This window comes from Podarcis liolepis (assembly GCF_965112155.1).
Source record: "Podarcis liolepis genome assembly, chromosome: 3".
In the NCBI taxonomy this organism is placed as follows: Eukaryota; Metazoa; Chordata; class Lepidosauria; order Squamata; family Lacertidae; genus Podarcis; species Podarcis liolepis.
In genome coordinates this window covers 34,050,136-34,065,713 of record NC_139557.1, presented here as the reverse complement: position 1 = coordinate 34,065,713, position 15,578 = coordinate 34,050,136, and the positions used below count along the sequence as shown (strand labels likewise).

At 41.7% G+C, this 15,578-nt stretch overlaps 1 protein-coding gene across 4 annotated transcripts in view; it reads left to right on the top strand.

Annotated features, from left to right (window-relative positions):
- The first annotated feature begins 43 nt into the window (after window positions 1-43).
- Window positions 44-15,578, top strand: part of CILK1 (ciliogenesis associated kinase 1) — a 28,966-nt gene continuing 13,431 nt past the window's right edge. For 2 of the 4 annotated variants that reach the window (XR_014524072.1, XM_083495612.1), the window contains exons 1-7: window positions 44-304; window positions 6,069-6,335; window positions 9,966-10,020; window positions 10,370-10,491; window positions 11,474-11,553; window positions 13,452-13,584; window positions 14,964-15,135. Coding sequence is in view for 2 of the 4 variants with exons in the window: in XM_083495612.1 (XP_083351738.1) it covers window positions 6,235-6,335; window positions 9,966-10,020; window positions 10,370-10,491; window positions 11,474-11,553; window positions 13,452-13,584; window positions 14,964-15,135 (663 nt within the window). In the remaining 2 variants the exon portion in view is untranslated. Of the gene's footprint in view, window positions 305-1,209; window positions 1,982-6,068; window positions 6,336-9,965; window positions 10,021-10,369; window positions 10,492-11,473; window positions 11,554-13,451; window positions 13,585-14,963; window positions 15,136-15,578 lie in introns of those variants that run through there. The other 2 variants (XR_014524073.1, XM_083495611.1) reach the window with 1 other exon arrangement.

Genomic DNA, 15,578 nt, shown 5'->3' with positions numbered 1-15,578 from the left:
GGAAGTGTAGGCGGCGCAGTGTATGCCGGGAGCTGCGAAAGCGCTCTTTAAGCATTCAGCTGGGCGGTGATTGGCTGGGATGAGGCTTTCAGAAACGTCTCTCGGTGGTGTGCGATGGGGATTGTAGTTCCCGGCGGCTGAGGGCCGTTTAAGCGCACGGGGATGTTGGGGGGTGTCAAGTTGTAAACCAAACCAACCATCTGGACTTTGTGTGGTTTCAGGCCTTAAACTGAGTAACGTGCGTGACCTAAGCATGGTTTCCCACAAGCAAATCCCACGGGCCTCGGTAGCACTTCCTTGCCTGGTAAGTGGCGAAAGGAAGGCAGCGTAAGCGACAAGTGTTTGCCCATCTCCCATTGCCTTCCCACCACCCGAGCTACTCCCGTTTTGTATAGAGGTGCAACCAGTGCTTCCGCCCCCCCAAAAAATGTTTAGGGGTACACTCATTTTCCTACTCATGTTGAAATACTGCCCCTCAATGAGGCCAAATTTGGATTCACCAAATGTTTAAGGCGCCGTGCCGGATTTACGTATAAGCTAAACAAGCTATAGCTAAGGGCCCCATCCTCTTGGGGGCCCCAAAAAATTTAAAGGAAAAGGAAAACTGGATGTACATTTCCAAAATAGAAGATAAAAAAACAAATGAAATAAAACCTACATACAGCAAAAGTGTTTTGTGTTGTGTATGGACCTATTCCGTCCATAAATTACCATATAGCATATATTCAACACAAAAAACAGCGACAATTGGTTGTTGACAAAGGACAGTTGGACATATAAAGGGCCCCATTACCTTCAGTAGCTTAGGGCCTCATCAAACCTAAATTCAGCCCTGTTTAGGGGTATGTGTCCCCCCAGAAAAAAGCACTGGGTGCAACTAAGGGGAAAGCGGGCTGGCTGCATGAGGAGCCGGTGACAAATTTGGATACAGCATCTGGGGAGACAGAGAGACCCAAATATATATTCCCTTTTTTAGCTTTTGGGCTACATTCATGGAGAGACTTATAAGCTGAACTTCTCCCTCTCTTGACAAAAGAGTTTTGCATCCATCTTTAGGTTTCCGTCTCAAGTTCTTTCCCATCGCTTTCTGCTGTTTGCTTCCTGCAGTCCTCATAAGCAATGCTGTTAGGTTTAGATTGTCCACCCATTGTGTAGGTGGCCGTTTCCTTGGCCTTTTAACATTGTAGGTAGGGAATAAGAAAAAACTCTCAGGCTGCAGTGCTAAATATAATTATGTCTGGTTGGATGCAGTGGGGTTTAGTTCCAAGTAAGCATAGAATTGCACTGTCCAGCCTTCATACTTTGCTGATACTAGGCCTAAAGTACTCTGCCTAACAAGACAGGACTGAACTGAATACCTGCTCATCCCTTGTTCTTCATCTTCCTCATTTTTATTACTTCTTCTGTGTTGAATTTCAGGTTATTCTTTGGGGCATGGGCCTATCATCTTTCCTTGCTCTATGAAGAAGTCATACACATTGATGGCACCAGTGTTGTGCATAGCGATATATAAACAAACACTGTTTATGCTGCGCTTAGCTTCTACAATGATATGTATCAAAGCTCAAGCCTTCCTGTGCAGTGCCGACGGATCCTACCACTGTTCCCTCAAAGCCTGCTGTGTTGGCTGATGCATTGACAAGTTCAGCGTTCCCAGTTGTTGCTGCATGTTTGAAAACATGTCCAGGGGCCAAGCTTTGCTCATCTTAGGCTTGCATGCATTGAACTTGCTGCTTTTCCAGGAAATAGGACAAAAGTTGTGCTTGCCTAACTAAATGCCATACGGGGGAGCTGCTGAGTTGCTTTTACCAGGGAAAGCTCTTGGTTGTCCCTGCTCAGTGGCCGCGTTTTCCTTTTGTGTGTGTACAGTATGTTTTTCTCTTGGTGGGCGGAAAGCTTCCCCTTGCCCATCTGAGTGCGATGAGTCTGCCTCTGCTCTGGTTTCCTTCTGATGGAAGAATCGACGGCTTCCACTAGCAGGGTTTGTACTGGCTATACAACTGTAATTTTTAATCTTGCAGAAGCCTTATTTCCAACATTTGCAGGACTTGCTTCTCCTTAAAGGGTGCATGTGAAGCTGACAGACTTCCTTTGGAGCACTGATGTAAATTTTGTGTGTCAGTTCCACAGACATGACAGCTTTGGGGGCTTCGGAAAATCAGGTTAATCCTCAGGTTTTTGTTTATTGTCCAAATTCCTGAGATCTTAGCCATCCCTCCATGTCTGATTAAGGAGTAAAATAAGAGTAGAAACTTCATTTGTTGCTTACATTTTGAATTGTTAAAAGACGACTTTTGCTACTATTTTGACATCTTAAGAAGAGGCCTAAAACTAGTCCGCTTGCAAGAATATTCTGATTTGGCCTATAATCTACTGTGGGAAAGCATGTAGAGACATTGATAGTTGTTTTTTTTAATTTGTTTGTTCGTACTGTAGCCTTTTAATGTGATTTGTTGGCAGTATTTTAATACAAATGCTTATTTTGTGATAACGGTGGATAAAAAATAAAAACTGATCTAAAAGCAACAACTATATAATGTAATCACTAATTTTCTCTTAAAGAACAGATTAAATAATAATAAAATCTGTTTTTTATATATATAAAAAAACTTTTGTCTTAAAAATAATTTGAATAATACACGTCACCAGCAAAGTTATATATTGGGCAGCAGCATCTGTAAGATATTCTAAGTTTAGTAAAAACCAAATAAAATATACAAAGCTTTATTTACAGTACATAAATCATACTATATTTAGTTGTAAATTTACATAGTTTAATAGATATTCACTATTAATTAGGTAATGTAGGGGAAAGCATCAATTTAAAACCTTTAAATAGCATTTTTTCTTTGCATATTTCAAGCATGATCTCTGAGAGGTCTAGAGGGTGGGTTACACAAGAAAAGGCCTTTTTGGTTTGTAATGAGTTATCATGGCCCATATACTGTTCACATTTAGCTGTTGCTTTGAATACTGAGATTTTTGTTTTATTCATTGCATTTATATGCTGCCTTTCTGCCAAGGCACCTAAGGTAGTTTACAATTTACTGTACAATTGGGAGGAGAAGCAAGAGAAGGAGACCGTCTGGTTGGAGCAGGCTGCTAATGTTGCCTTTGCCTGCCTCCCTCACATGCTGCTTCCTCCTTACTGAGCAGATGGTGTCTGTTGGCCCTTTGGGGACAGGGAAGGGGCATGAATGTGACCATGTCATCCATTCATTCTCCACTACAAAACTCATTGTGCTCGCTATGGAAAACTGACTCTGTAACCTCAAATAACATTATTTTAAAGAATATCTCTAGAACATCTTCTTCGCCTATCTATCTGTCTGCCTATCTTGTAATTATGAGTACTGTGTTTTGCTTTGTGGTCCCTTTCATTTATGTACTTAGTTTTCAGGTAGGAGTCACTTGAAAAACAAACAGGAGGTATCCTTTGCATTTCTCTTGATTCCCCCCCCCCCCAGTGCAAATTAATCATATTGTCTGTGATGGGACTGAGCTCTTTGTTTTGTTTTTCATTTGCATGACTCTTAACTGTGGGAATTGCCAGCAAAGTTCAGCTTTCTCATGGTTATCTACTGTATATTTTGGAAAGTTGATTGTTTACCAGATCGCTACGCATTTGAACACCTTTAGTTATTGTAGCCAAGGTTTGCATAATGGTTTCTAAGATGAAGGAGCAGGCTTTCACCTGTGTTTGGATAAAATTGGACATGCATGTTGGTGGACTGAACTTTTCAAAACTGTGCTGTTTTGAACCTCTGGTTTCAAAACTGTTGGATGCAAGACTGCTAGGGATGCGGGTGGTACTGGGGTCTAAACCACTGAGCCTCTTGGGCTTGCCGATCGGAAGGTCAGCAGTTTAAATCTGCTCAGTAGTGATGAACTCCTGTTGCTCTGTCCCAGCTTCTGCCAGCCTAGCAGTTTGAAAGCATACCAGTGCAAGTAGATAAATAGGTACCATTGTGACGGAAAGGTAAATTGTGCTTCCATGTGCTTCCATCACAGTGTCCTGTTGCACCAGAAGCAGTTTAGTCATGTTGGTCACACGACCCGGAAAGCTGTCTGTGGACAAACGTTGGCTCCTTTGGCCTGAAAGCGAGATGAGCACTGCACCCCATAGTCGCCTTTGACTGGGCTTAACCGTCCAGGGGTCCTTTGCCTTTTACCTTATGTAGCCATTTTCACTTTCAGATTTACAAACCAGTTAACTTCAGAATGGTTTGGCTGAGATCCCATTGAAACCTGCAGAAATTTTACACTCGTTTTGAGCACTTAGACTCAGGAGCCTCATTTAAACAATAGGTCTTATTTTCATGAAAATCAATAAACCTAGGACCAGGGATTGAGTCCTATATGTTTTCACATTCTACACCAAACAAGAAACATTCCTTTTGTATCCTTACCACTGACTTTGCTTTTGCTTGCTACCTTGATGCTCAGCTCTTTCTGCAGGGTGGGGTTAGAATTAAAATACTAAAATGTCTCCATTACAGCTTTCAAAATGAGTGCTTTTAGACATTAACACGATTAATTTCCATTTGCCAAGATGCTATTTGACATTTCTGAAGCAGCATCCATTATGTTAAAATGACAAAAGCTTTCTTGGAAAATTAAGAATAATTAAGACCAGGGGATAACTATGTAGCTTACCTAGAGTCCTATGTGTGTGCAAAGTGATATATATGTAGTATGGCCTTCTATTATAGACTAGAGAATCCCTGTGTGTGGCAGAACTCCAGGTGTGCATTGCTAGACCAAAAGAATTCCCGCCTGGATAGCATAGGGAGGTTATGAATTACTTTTGTTCTCTGTACATAGAATCAGATGGTCACTTACCACGCAGCAAACACTTTAAACCCCTTCCCTACCTCCTTCCCGCTGATGGTTCCAACTGTGCAGAGAGTCAGTCTGTAGCCTCTGGCCATGAATTTGGCATATCACACAATTAGGCATCACATAATGAATGGCCACGCTCCACAGTTTCATCAACTAAAGCAGAATTTAAAAAAAGTGAGTGATAGCTCTATTAACAACCATTTTGAACACACTGTTTCATAACATAAGCTCCTTTCCAAAGAAAAATGACAATGCGGGGTTTTTTAAAAAGAGCTTCCTCCTTAAAGATGAAGGGCAGGGAACAAAAATACTAGGCTTAAAAAATATATATTAAAAGATTCATTTGCTTGTGATCTTTGACCCATGATTAAGGTTTGTCTTCAATAAAATATATTCATTGTGGCAACTAAATAAATATGTTGAAAATTTATTAACATCTTACAAAACGTTTGAGAAAAAAATCTACTGTGCTCTGAGTCAGCGACCCATTGCTAATCTTTTAATAATGAAGGCTGACATAGGGTTCCTTGTGGCTACAGGAAAACAAGCACTGTGGTGCGTGAATTTTCCAAGTGCTCCCCCCCCCCGGCACTGGGTTTAAAAAACAAAACAAAAACTATGGAGGTATCATTTGAATATGATAAGATGATATTTAGCCTTCCTGTAAGTAAGCTGACCTAATCATAAAGAAAATGATTGACAGATGGTAGACAAGAGGGAATAATGAGTCTCTTTTTCATCTCTCTTCTGAATCTGAGACAGGGGCAGCTGGTCTTGTTGATAATCCTAAACCTTCTGGAATCAGATTAATCATTGGTCTATGTTATGCTGGGATAACATTGTCCATTTATGTCTTGCCTCTGTCTGGTCTATCCATCTAAATATGATTTTGACGATAAGAAATTATTATAAATTAAAGTGCATGATTTTATCAGAATTGACAGGACTATGTCTTTGTCATTAACAAACTTTCTCTTGGATTCATTCTTCCAGTTCATATTTTTATGCCTATAATTTTGTCAGTTTCTGGTGCTAGTATAAATTGCATTAAGTAGTTCATGTGGGCCATCTTATCAGTAGAGCACACCACACCCTCATTTGATCCCCTGTCTTCAGGCAGACGAGGAAAAACACAGATAATGATTATGAGCCACATTGCAGGGAAATGAGAATATCCAGACATTTTGGGCTTGGAAAATGGTTAGCATTTCCCTGTATTTTTACAGACGCAAAGCCAGTCCTTGAAAATATGAGCCCGGACAACATTCACACTGTTCCAGATGCTTTGTGTTTGTGCTGCCACCGGAAAAACTTCACTCTGAGAGGAAATGCAGCTGTGGAAAACGGCATCCCAGGGACTGAAATGAGTTTGCGTTCTGGAGGACCTCCATCATGAATAGATATACAACTATTAAACAGCTGGGAGATGGGACTTACGGTTCTGTTCTCCTGGGAAGAAGTATTGAATCAGGGGAGCTGATCGCCATTAAGAGGTAAGAGGCTCATGTATGTTGTTCTTGTACAACTTCAACATTAACTCTTTGCAGACACCGTTCAGCTTAAATAGTAGGGACTACAAGTTGACAACGTCTTTGAAGATTGTGGAATCCAACTTTGCTGGCTTTTAAACTGGGCCTGATCCATTGGATGGGGGAGTCCGAAGCAATGTGATGTGGTACAAATATCAGCATGTTTGATAGGCCACAACTAGGGATCTGTGTTTGTTGCTCTTCAGCAGACATGTAGGACTTGGTATTGAGTTAAACTGCAGCTTCTTGAGAATCTCTGCTTTCTAGCCTTTTGTGGCTAGGTCATGCCTGTTGAAATCTTTGAAGTTACTGGAATTTTGTGATGGAGTTACTCTACCCTTAATAGCTTCTCATCTCACTGCAACGAAATAAATTATGGGAAAAGATAATTTTACAGAATATTTTGTGCAAAATATGTTCAATTATCCACATTCAGCTTTTCAGTGCAGAATTTGGTTGCCTAGGTGCAGGTTTATTTAGCACAGAATATAGAAAGCCATGGTTGTAACCAACCAGTATGTTACAATCACATCTGTCCAGCTGACCAGATGGCTTGTGATGGGATTTTGACTCCCATGTCAATGTGGATGTGTTGTCTGTGCATGTATTGTTTATGTACAGCTTGCAGTATTTCACAATGTACCGGTACTTGTTCAGAACCGCAATAACAGATGAATAGCCTGGAGAAAAATAGCAGCAATGCATTTGTATTGGAAAGGTTGGCATCAAATTCATCCACAATTCATGCACTGCAGATTAATGCACTGTGCAAGCAGGAAGCTTTGTCTTCACATTGAGCTAGTTTCAGTGTTTTGCCACATACTCTTTGCCCAAATGTTATTTAATTTCCTGATCCTCAGCTTTAGTTGGATCACAAGTACTTTTTTTTAAATGTCCTGGCTCTATGCATGTTTTGATGGGCAGAGATGACTAGAACTGCAGGCGTGTTTCAAATATAATGTTAGCCACAATCCAGCTATTTTTTGGTTTGTTTTAGGGTAGAAGATTGTCAACAACTGCACATGTACTAGTAGAAGGCATCATATAGTTAGAATATGTTTAGTAGCTGTAGTTTAGGTTGAGGTTTGCTTTGAAATATTTTTTGAACTGCTGCCAGAATGCCTTGTTTCAGCACAAATCAGCAATTTCTCTGGCATTTTTCTACTAGAGAGAGAGAGAGGTTCTGATTTTTTTCCCTTCATTGAGAAAAAGAGAATATTCCATATTTTTTCTTGTGCTAGAGGGAGAGAAGGAGCCACTGACCCAGTTATATATATGGGAGTATGTGGCACTTACATCACCATAAGGATTGCCTGATCATCATTTCACGGGGTTGTTTGAATAAGATGTTGTTCCTTCAAGTCTCATTTTGATTGTGCAGCAGTGGGAAACCTGTGACCCTCAAGATGTTGATGAATTACCACCATCCCTTACCATTGGTCATGCTGGAGTCCAACCACATTGAGGGGGGCACAGGCTCCCAGACTCTGTGCTAAAGGGTGTTTGGCTTATTTTCCAGCTAGAAGTGGAAATCTGTGGATAAGGAGAACATTGTGCTTGTATTAAATGAATTTACCCAATAGCTTGCATTTGGTGGTGGGCAATGCTGAGGAGATGGTACAGTATACCGTATTTTTCGCTCTATAACACGCACCAGACCATAACACGCACATAGTTTTTAGAGGAAGAAAACAAGAAAAAAAATATTCTAAATGAAATAGTGGATATATGATTTTTGTGATTCATGCTGTGGCCACAGACATGTGATCTGATGGTGAATTTGGGGTGACCCAATGCAAAAATCCTGAGAATCCCTGTGGATCCATGCTTTGTAACCACGTTTTTGCACCATTGCAGCCCCAGGCAACAGTGGGTGCGTGATTTTGGGGGGGGGGCAGGCTGTAGCCATGGACATGCTATGTGCTCTGATGGTGAATTTGGGGTGACCCAATGCAAAAATCCTGAGAATCCCTGTGGATCCATGCTTTGTAACCACGTTTTTGCACCATTGCAGCCCCAGGCAACAGTGGGTGTGTGATTTTTTTTGGGGGGGACAGGCTGTAGCCATGGACATGCTGTGTGCTCTGATGGTGAATTTGGGGTGACCCAATGCAAAGATCCTGAGGATCCATGTGGATCCATGCTTTGTAACCACATTTTAAGTGGGGAGGGAAGGAAAAACACAGAAGGCTAAGAATGCAGGAGAGGGCTATAACGTGAGGAAAGGAAGGCAAAAGTTTTCCCCCACCCACCCACACAAGCCAGCCACTGTTTAAGGATTTCATCCTTTTAAATGGAAGAAAGCATATTTGAATGCTGTGTGTCTCCAAAAACAAAAAGCAGGAAGTCAAATCAGAATTTTAAGCCGAACCTGTAATCTCTCTTCCCTTCACAAACATTGTTCCCTCCGGAGCAGGGACAGGATAGAGCGAGGGACGCTCTGCTTTCCCCTCTACTTGCCTGGAGGGGAGGGGCTTTCCCTGCTCTTTGTTCGGACGCTCTGCTCTCCTCTCTACTTGCCTGGAGGGGAGGGGCTTTCCCTGCTCTTTGTTCCGTTTGAGCAAACACAGCAACGAAACAGAGCAGGGTGGGCAGAGAGACCCTGAGGCAGAATGCAGGAAAGCAACAGCTTTCTCACGGAGCTCCCTTCTCCCTGAAGCGCGGTTTGATTTTTGCCTTATTTTTCGGCTACAGGGACCACACATTCGCTGCATAACACGCACAGACATTTCCCCTTCCTTTTTAGGAGAAAAAATCTGCGTGTTATAGAGCGAAAAATACGGTATTTGTATACATGTTATAGAACTGAAGTATCATATAGGAAAACACAAACACTTTAGACAAAATCTCCAGATCTTCAGAATGTGGAATGGACAGGATCATCAGATCAAACCCTTTACCCTGAAGATAAAACAGCCAAGACTCAAGATATCCCCTTACGCTGAAAACCTCAATATAAATTGCGGTATAAAACAATGCTTATTTGGGGGGGGGGGGGAATCGACAACAATAAACTTTAAGAAATAGGGTTGTGTGTTTTTTTTAAAATGCAGCAAGCTGACTTAAATCACATGCAAAGAAGAATACCATGTTCTCATTTTGCGTAATTCTACTTCTGCAAGTCATGAGTGGCAAGGAGCTATGCCTCAATAATCTTATCAGAGGTTTGCATGCTGACTTTTAAACCTCTTTAAAGCCAAAAGGAGGAAAAATACAGATTAATTAATAAAACAAACAAAAAAATATGTGTGCTCCATATGGGTGGAGTGCCAAAGAGAGCTCCATATGGGTGGAGTGCCAAAGAGCTACCCTTTAGACCTATGCACAGTGGGATTTTTTTTCCTCCCACCACCACCATATGTGCTTTAAAAATCCTCTAAGTATTGTAAATGTGTTTCCATGTGACAGTGGCAGCGTTCAATAAGCACAAGCCCAAAGACCTTGTTGGGCATGCAGAACTAGGGTGATTGTTGGCTCCCAGCCATAAAAGAAGCACAGCTCTGAGTATTGTGAGCTTCCATTTATTCCTTCATGGACCTAGTACATGAGTAGTATCAGATTGTGATACTGACTTCCTTACTTTGTGCTTCACAGGATGAAGAGAAAATTCTACTCCTGGGAAGAATGTATGAATCTTCGAGAAGTTAAGGTGCGTTAATCTGAAATTTGCACTGGATTCCTTCAGCTTCGGGTAGAGCTGTGGTTGAAAGTCCATGGTCAGATGCTGTCTTGGGCAGCATTTCACATTCCTCCAGGGAGCTGGAGTGCCTCTCGGCTGAAGAACGGATTGTGCCAATGTGCCCACTATCAGCATTCATCTTTACAAGGCCAGAGGAACATTGGTCATAACTGACTCTAAGAGTCTGAGTACTTTTTAACAGCCAGGCGCTTAAATTTAGCAGTATCTCAATTTATGTTTCTGGGACAAGCGTTCATTGTCACTTATCTTAAAGCCCTGTTTCAACAGTGTCTGTAATTGTCTTATCTTGCATTCCCAGTCCTTGAAGAAACTCAACCATGCCAATGTGGTGAAACTGAAAGAAGTTATCAGAGAAAATGATAATCTGTACTTTGTGTTTGAATACATGAAGGAGAACCTTTATCAGTTAATGAAAGAAAGGTATGTTGATCCCCCCCCTACCATCCAGTATAACTAACCAAAACCATGAACTACTATTCACCAAGCACTAGAACTATGCAACTGTAATTCATGGTAGCGAAATCACATCAAGTACATTATAAGCATGATATTTAGGTTTTTGAACTGAGATTGCTCAGCTCCCTCTCTCTTGTCTTGGAGGTCCTTGACTGGCAACTGCTGATGAGTAGGCCATGATCCAGTGACAATGTCCGGAAGGACCAAGGATGGGGACAGGAAACGCTGCCTGAATAATCCTGGCACCACATGAATAGCATGTAATTTTGTTCTGGTACTCCTAGACTTGAGTGGTTTTATTGTGAGAATCTTTTATAAGCTGCTTTGAAGAGCCTCTTGGTGCTGTGAAGTAGAATTTTGAGCAGAGCAATCCGAAAGGGGGGAGGAACACGAGTACAAATCAAAGGCAGACAAGTGCCAGATCTGATTAAGGCTGAAGGCAATGATGGGTCACTTTTCCTTTTCCGGTTCCCCATCAGCAGTGCAATTTACGACAGCAACAAAAATCCCTTCCCATTGCTATCAATAGGAGAGAAAATAAATATGCTCGTTCCAGGTGTGGTATACTTTTCTCCTGTGTTAGAGGAATGGAAGGCCATTAGATCCAGTGGAGCCCACCCATGTCCACTCCTGGCATGCTCTTTTTTGCCTTCTCTGCCATTGCAGCAGTGGTGCTGGAAGAAGAACCACAGATCTTTCCATGGGTGCAATGAGGATGCCTCCTTCTTGGGCAGAACACCTCTGCCTGCAGATCTCCTGCTCTGTGCGCTATCCTGTGGCACCCAGAACGTCCTCCTCCAATAAGGGATATATAAAAGCATGCTTATTACTGCTTGTATAACTGTATCCATTCTACCCTTCGACTGTATCTCCAGTAAATAAAGAAGTACAGCTAAGAAATCCCCTGTGTGAACATAAATCCCCCTCCTCTACTTTTACCTTACAGGAACAAATTATTTCCCGAATCTACTGTCAGGAATATTATGTATCAGATTCTTCAAGGGCTTGCATTCATACATAAACACGGTAAGACCTGACTAAAGGCCAAATTGGATGAGTATCTGTGACTGTATTGATGCCATGGTAGGAAGTGATATTAACAAATACTTAAGAAATATTTGAGCAGGCACTAAAGGTTTTTTTGTTTGCGTTCAGGAAGGTAAACATGACCAGTCGAGAGTGGTATGAGTGAGGCTTGAAAACACACTCTTCTCCAGTATGTTCCAAAAAGGCTAATGTTCATTAAACAAGATATATTTATTGTAGAATTATACCATTTACTGCAATTCCTAATTAAGGCTGCAGCTGGAAACGCCCTTACTGTTGGGGTGTAGCCCCCACTGAAGTCAACAGGACTTGCCTTTGGGTAAACATGCAACAAGACTGAACTGCACAAAATGTATCTGTAAAGCCTGATTATTTGAATGAACACTTCTATTGTTAAACTGACCTCCTACCCCTGTTAGAGGATTATGGGTCGATCATGGGATGTCATCCCAGGCAGGAGCTGCAGGGTTCAAGGAAAGCTACCAAGACTGTTTTGCTGCAAAAGAAGACCGAAAGTTGTGTGGCCAGATGCCGTTTCTGAAGCCAACGCAGACCACAGTAGTTCTGTGCAATTCTGGCAATAATAATGCTGACCTTGTATTGCATCGTGTTGTTAGGTTGCTTTGAGACCTTTGTTTGTATAGTGATAGATGCAATAAATAATAGTACTGTTAGTAATAATACAGTTGCATGGTTTACTGATATATTTGAAATGTCTTGAACATTTGCACAATAGTAATGCTAAGTGTGATTATTGCTGTTTTCTTCATGTTTAGTGAGTGTGAGAGAGAAATTATTACCTTTCACACTTTTTTTTTTTAAGAAAGAGAAGATATTTTACCTGGTCAGATCTTCACCTCAAAATATAAAGCAGTATTAGAGGAGAACATTTTGTGGTTCAAAATAGCTCAATTTACTCTCTTGGCACCTTCTCTTAATAAAGTGTTATAATGGCATCAATGAAAGGAGATGGGGTCAGATATTATGTAACCGGAGTGAGGGCTTGTTATTTCCTGAATAAACTCATTCCTTGTAACTTCCAAAGCACTGCAGTTTCTGAAACATGAAACAGTTTCATAAAGTGAAAACGAAGTGGATGATTTGATAGAACAGCTTTGTATAATTAATTGCTGCTGTGTTAACTAGATTGTAAAGCAATTCAAGTGTGCCTTGATAGCTCTTTTTGGACTGTGCCACTTGGTTTGACCCTTTCCTGTGGCATGGAAGAGTTTTTAATGCTTTATTAATGAATTTCTAGCAGGAGGCCTTTTGAGCAGGGACCTGACCCCAGATTCTGTTTGCTGTGCCAGAAATCCGCCCTGGAAGATTAAGTAATAATAAAATAAAGAACCTCATAGCATATGCAGAGTACACTGAGTCACCTTTGCCAGCTGCCACATTTTGGGGTTAGGAAAAAGACCATCCAAACACACCTGAGCGGTAGCACCCCTCTCTCAAAATTAACCACTGATTATTAGGATTTCCAGATCTTTATTTTCCCCACCCCGGCTCCGACATTCTATGCCTTTAACTGCTTTTGCTCTGTGTACATGAGCAAATTATAGCATTTGAGTGATTCCCCAACTATAAGTCAGAGTGGACCCACTGAAATCAGTTAATTTAAGTCTCTCAATTTCATTGGGTTTGCTCTGTGTATGACTAACATTGACTATCACCCTTTATCGCCATGCCATAAAAAGCTTCCATCTACTGCTTGCAGCAGTTTTCTTCCACTGTTTGAAGAGGAGTGGGAAAGCCAGATATTTTTTTCCGGTCAGTCGACAAGCCTGCTGGTAACTAACCACACAAACATGCACAATGAAATGAAAATGTGGGCGGCAGAACAGACTGACTAGTGTTTGTTTTCACAACTACAGGGTTTTTCCATAGGGACTTGAAACCTGAAAACCTCCTTTGCATGGGACCGGAACTTGTGAAGATAGCAGACTTTGGCCTTGCACGGGAAATCAGATCCAGACCTCCCTACACAGATTACGTATCCACAAGATGGTAAACACTTGAGCTTATATGCCTTAAACTGTGTTCACGTTACTCATGCTCAGAGTAGATCAAATGAAATTAATGAACATTACTCACTCATTTAGGTCCATTAATGTCAGTGGGTCTACACTGAGTAGGCTATGGCTGTGTATGTGGAGTTAAAGATTACTTCTATTCCCACTATGATTGTGATTTTGGGAATAATTAAGAGCCGTCTGACGCTAACAACTTTTCAGTGCCAGGTTAAGACTTTCCTCTTTAGCCAGGCATTCAATGGAATTTGAGTTCAATGTTTTATGTTACTGCCAATTTGGATTACTGATAAATTCACCCACACTCCTGGAAGCGGGTATTTCAAGTTTTAAGTTACTGGTTTTATTGCTCACATTTTGATGGCGGTGGTTTCTAACAATTTTGGACGCTTTAAAACTTGATTGTAAGTTTTCATGTTGGTGACACATTTTTTAGACGTGCATCGATTCTCAGCAGTAATTCAGTTATACTAGCAAGACGGAGGTTAAACTAACCCCTTTCCAGCCCTGGGAGGAGCATGGGGTAAGGTAAAAGGTAGGCAAAGGCCCCCTGGACAGTTAAGTCTAGCCAAAGGCGACTATGGGATGTGGCGCTCATCTTGCTTTTCAGGCTGAGGGAGCCGGCATTTGTCCATAGACAGCTTTCCAGGTCATGTGGCCAGCAGGACTAAACTGCTTCTGGCACAACTGAACACTGTGTTGGAAGCCAGAGTGCACAGAAATGCCGTTTACTTTCCCACCACAGCAATACCTATTTATCTGCTTGCACTGGTATGTTTTCGAACTGCTAGGTTCGCAGGGGCTGGGACAGAGCAACGGGAGCTCAGCCCGTCGTGCGGATTCAAACTGCCAACCTTCCGATTGGCAAGCCCAAGAGGCTATGGGGGTTTAGACCACAGCACCACCCATATGTGACACATCTACACATTGCAGCCAGCACTCTTGTTTGTCAGAACACACAGTTTGGAAAGCTCTGGCCTAGAGAATGTCCTACGTTAGGTGATTTACAAATAAAATAAATAACAATTGCTCAGCACCTTACCACTTTGATTATAGTTTAGAACTTCAAGGGTTAATTATCCCTGCAAGACAGAGGATATATTGGGGAAGATCTAAGCCCTAGACAGGACAAGCAACCCTTGAATAAAATTGCTTCAGCTTCTTACCTTGAGCGATGCTCAGGGAGGGAGGTTGGGTTGGGAAGCATTTTAGAGGCTCTTGTTTCCATGCTGGCAGAGAGAAAGGGACCTTTTGCAATTGCTGTCCAGTGCAAATGTACTAGTCTGGTGTAAGGTTCTTCTTGGCATATTTTGTAAATGAACCCCGCTGTGTTTCCCCCTCGCTTTTGGCTTTCAGGTACAGAGCTCCTGAAGTGCTTTTGAGATCCACTAACTATAGTTCTCCCATTGATATCTGGGCTGTCGGTTGTATCATGGCAGAGGTTTACACACTCCGGCCGCTCTTCCCAGGAGCTAGCGAAATTGATACTATTTTCAAAATTTGCCAAGTGCTGGGGACGCCAAAAAAGGTAACTGTGAGCCTGTCTTCAGTGCACATGAAGGAGTATAACTCTGAATATGTTCTGTTCTCCCCTCCCCGCTACTACTCTACTTCTTTTCTGCTATTGACACTGGATAGCTGATTGCTAAGATGTCTCCAGTTTTATACAGTCTCGATAGAGAAAATAGCAACTTGTACTAGAAAGGAGACATTGTATGGGTTGGTGGGGAGCAAAGGGAAGAAAAATGTGCTGCCTTGGAATTAATTCCAGTGGAATTCAGCATGCGTGAGAGGAAGCTGTGACCGCTCAAACTTTAGGAGAGCATTCTGCATATGCTTGGAGTCATTCTTTATTGTTGCATTGCTGTCCATAAGAATTCTATGCCAGGAACTGGCTGACGTTACTGTGCCTTGATGCTGCGAAAGAGAACACACATTGCTTAAATGGTGTACAAGCATATAGTGCATATT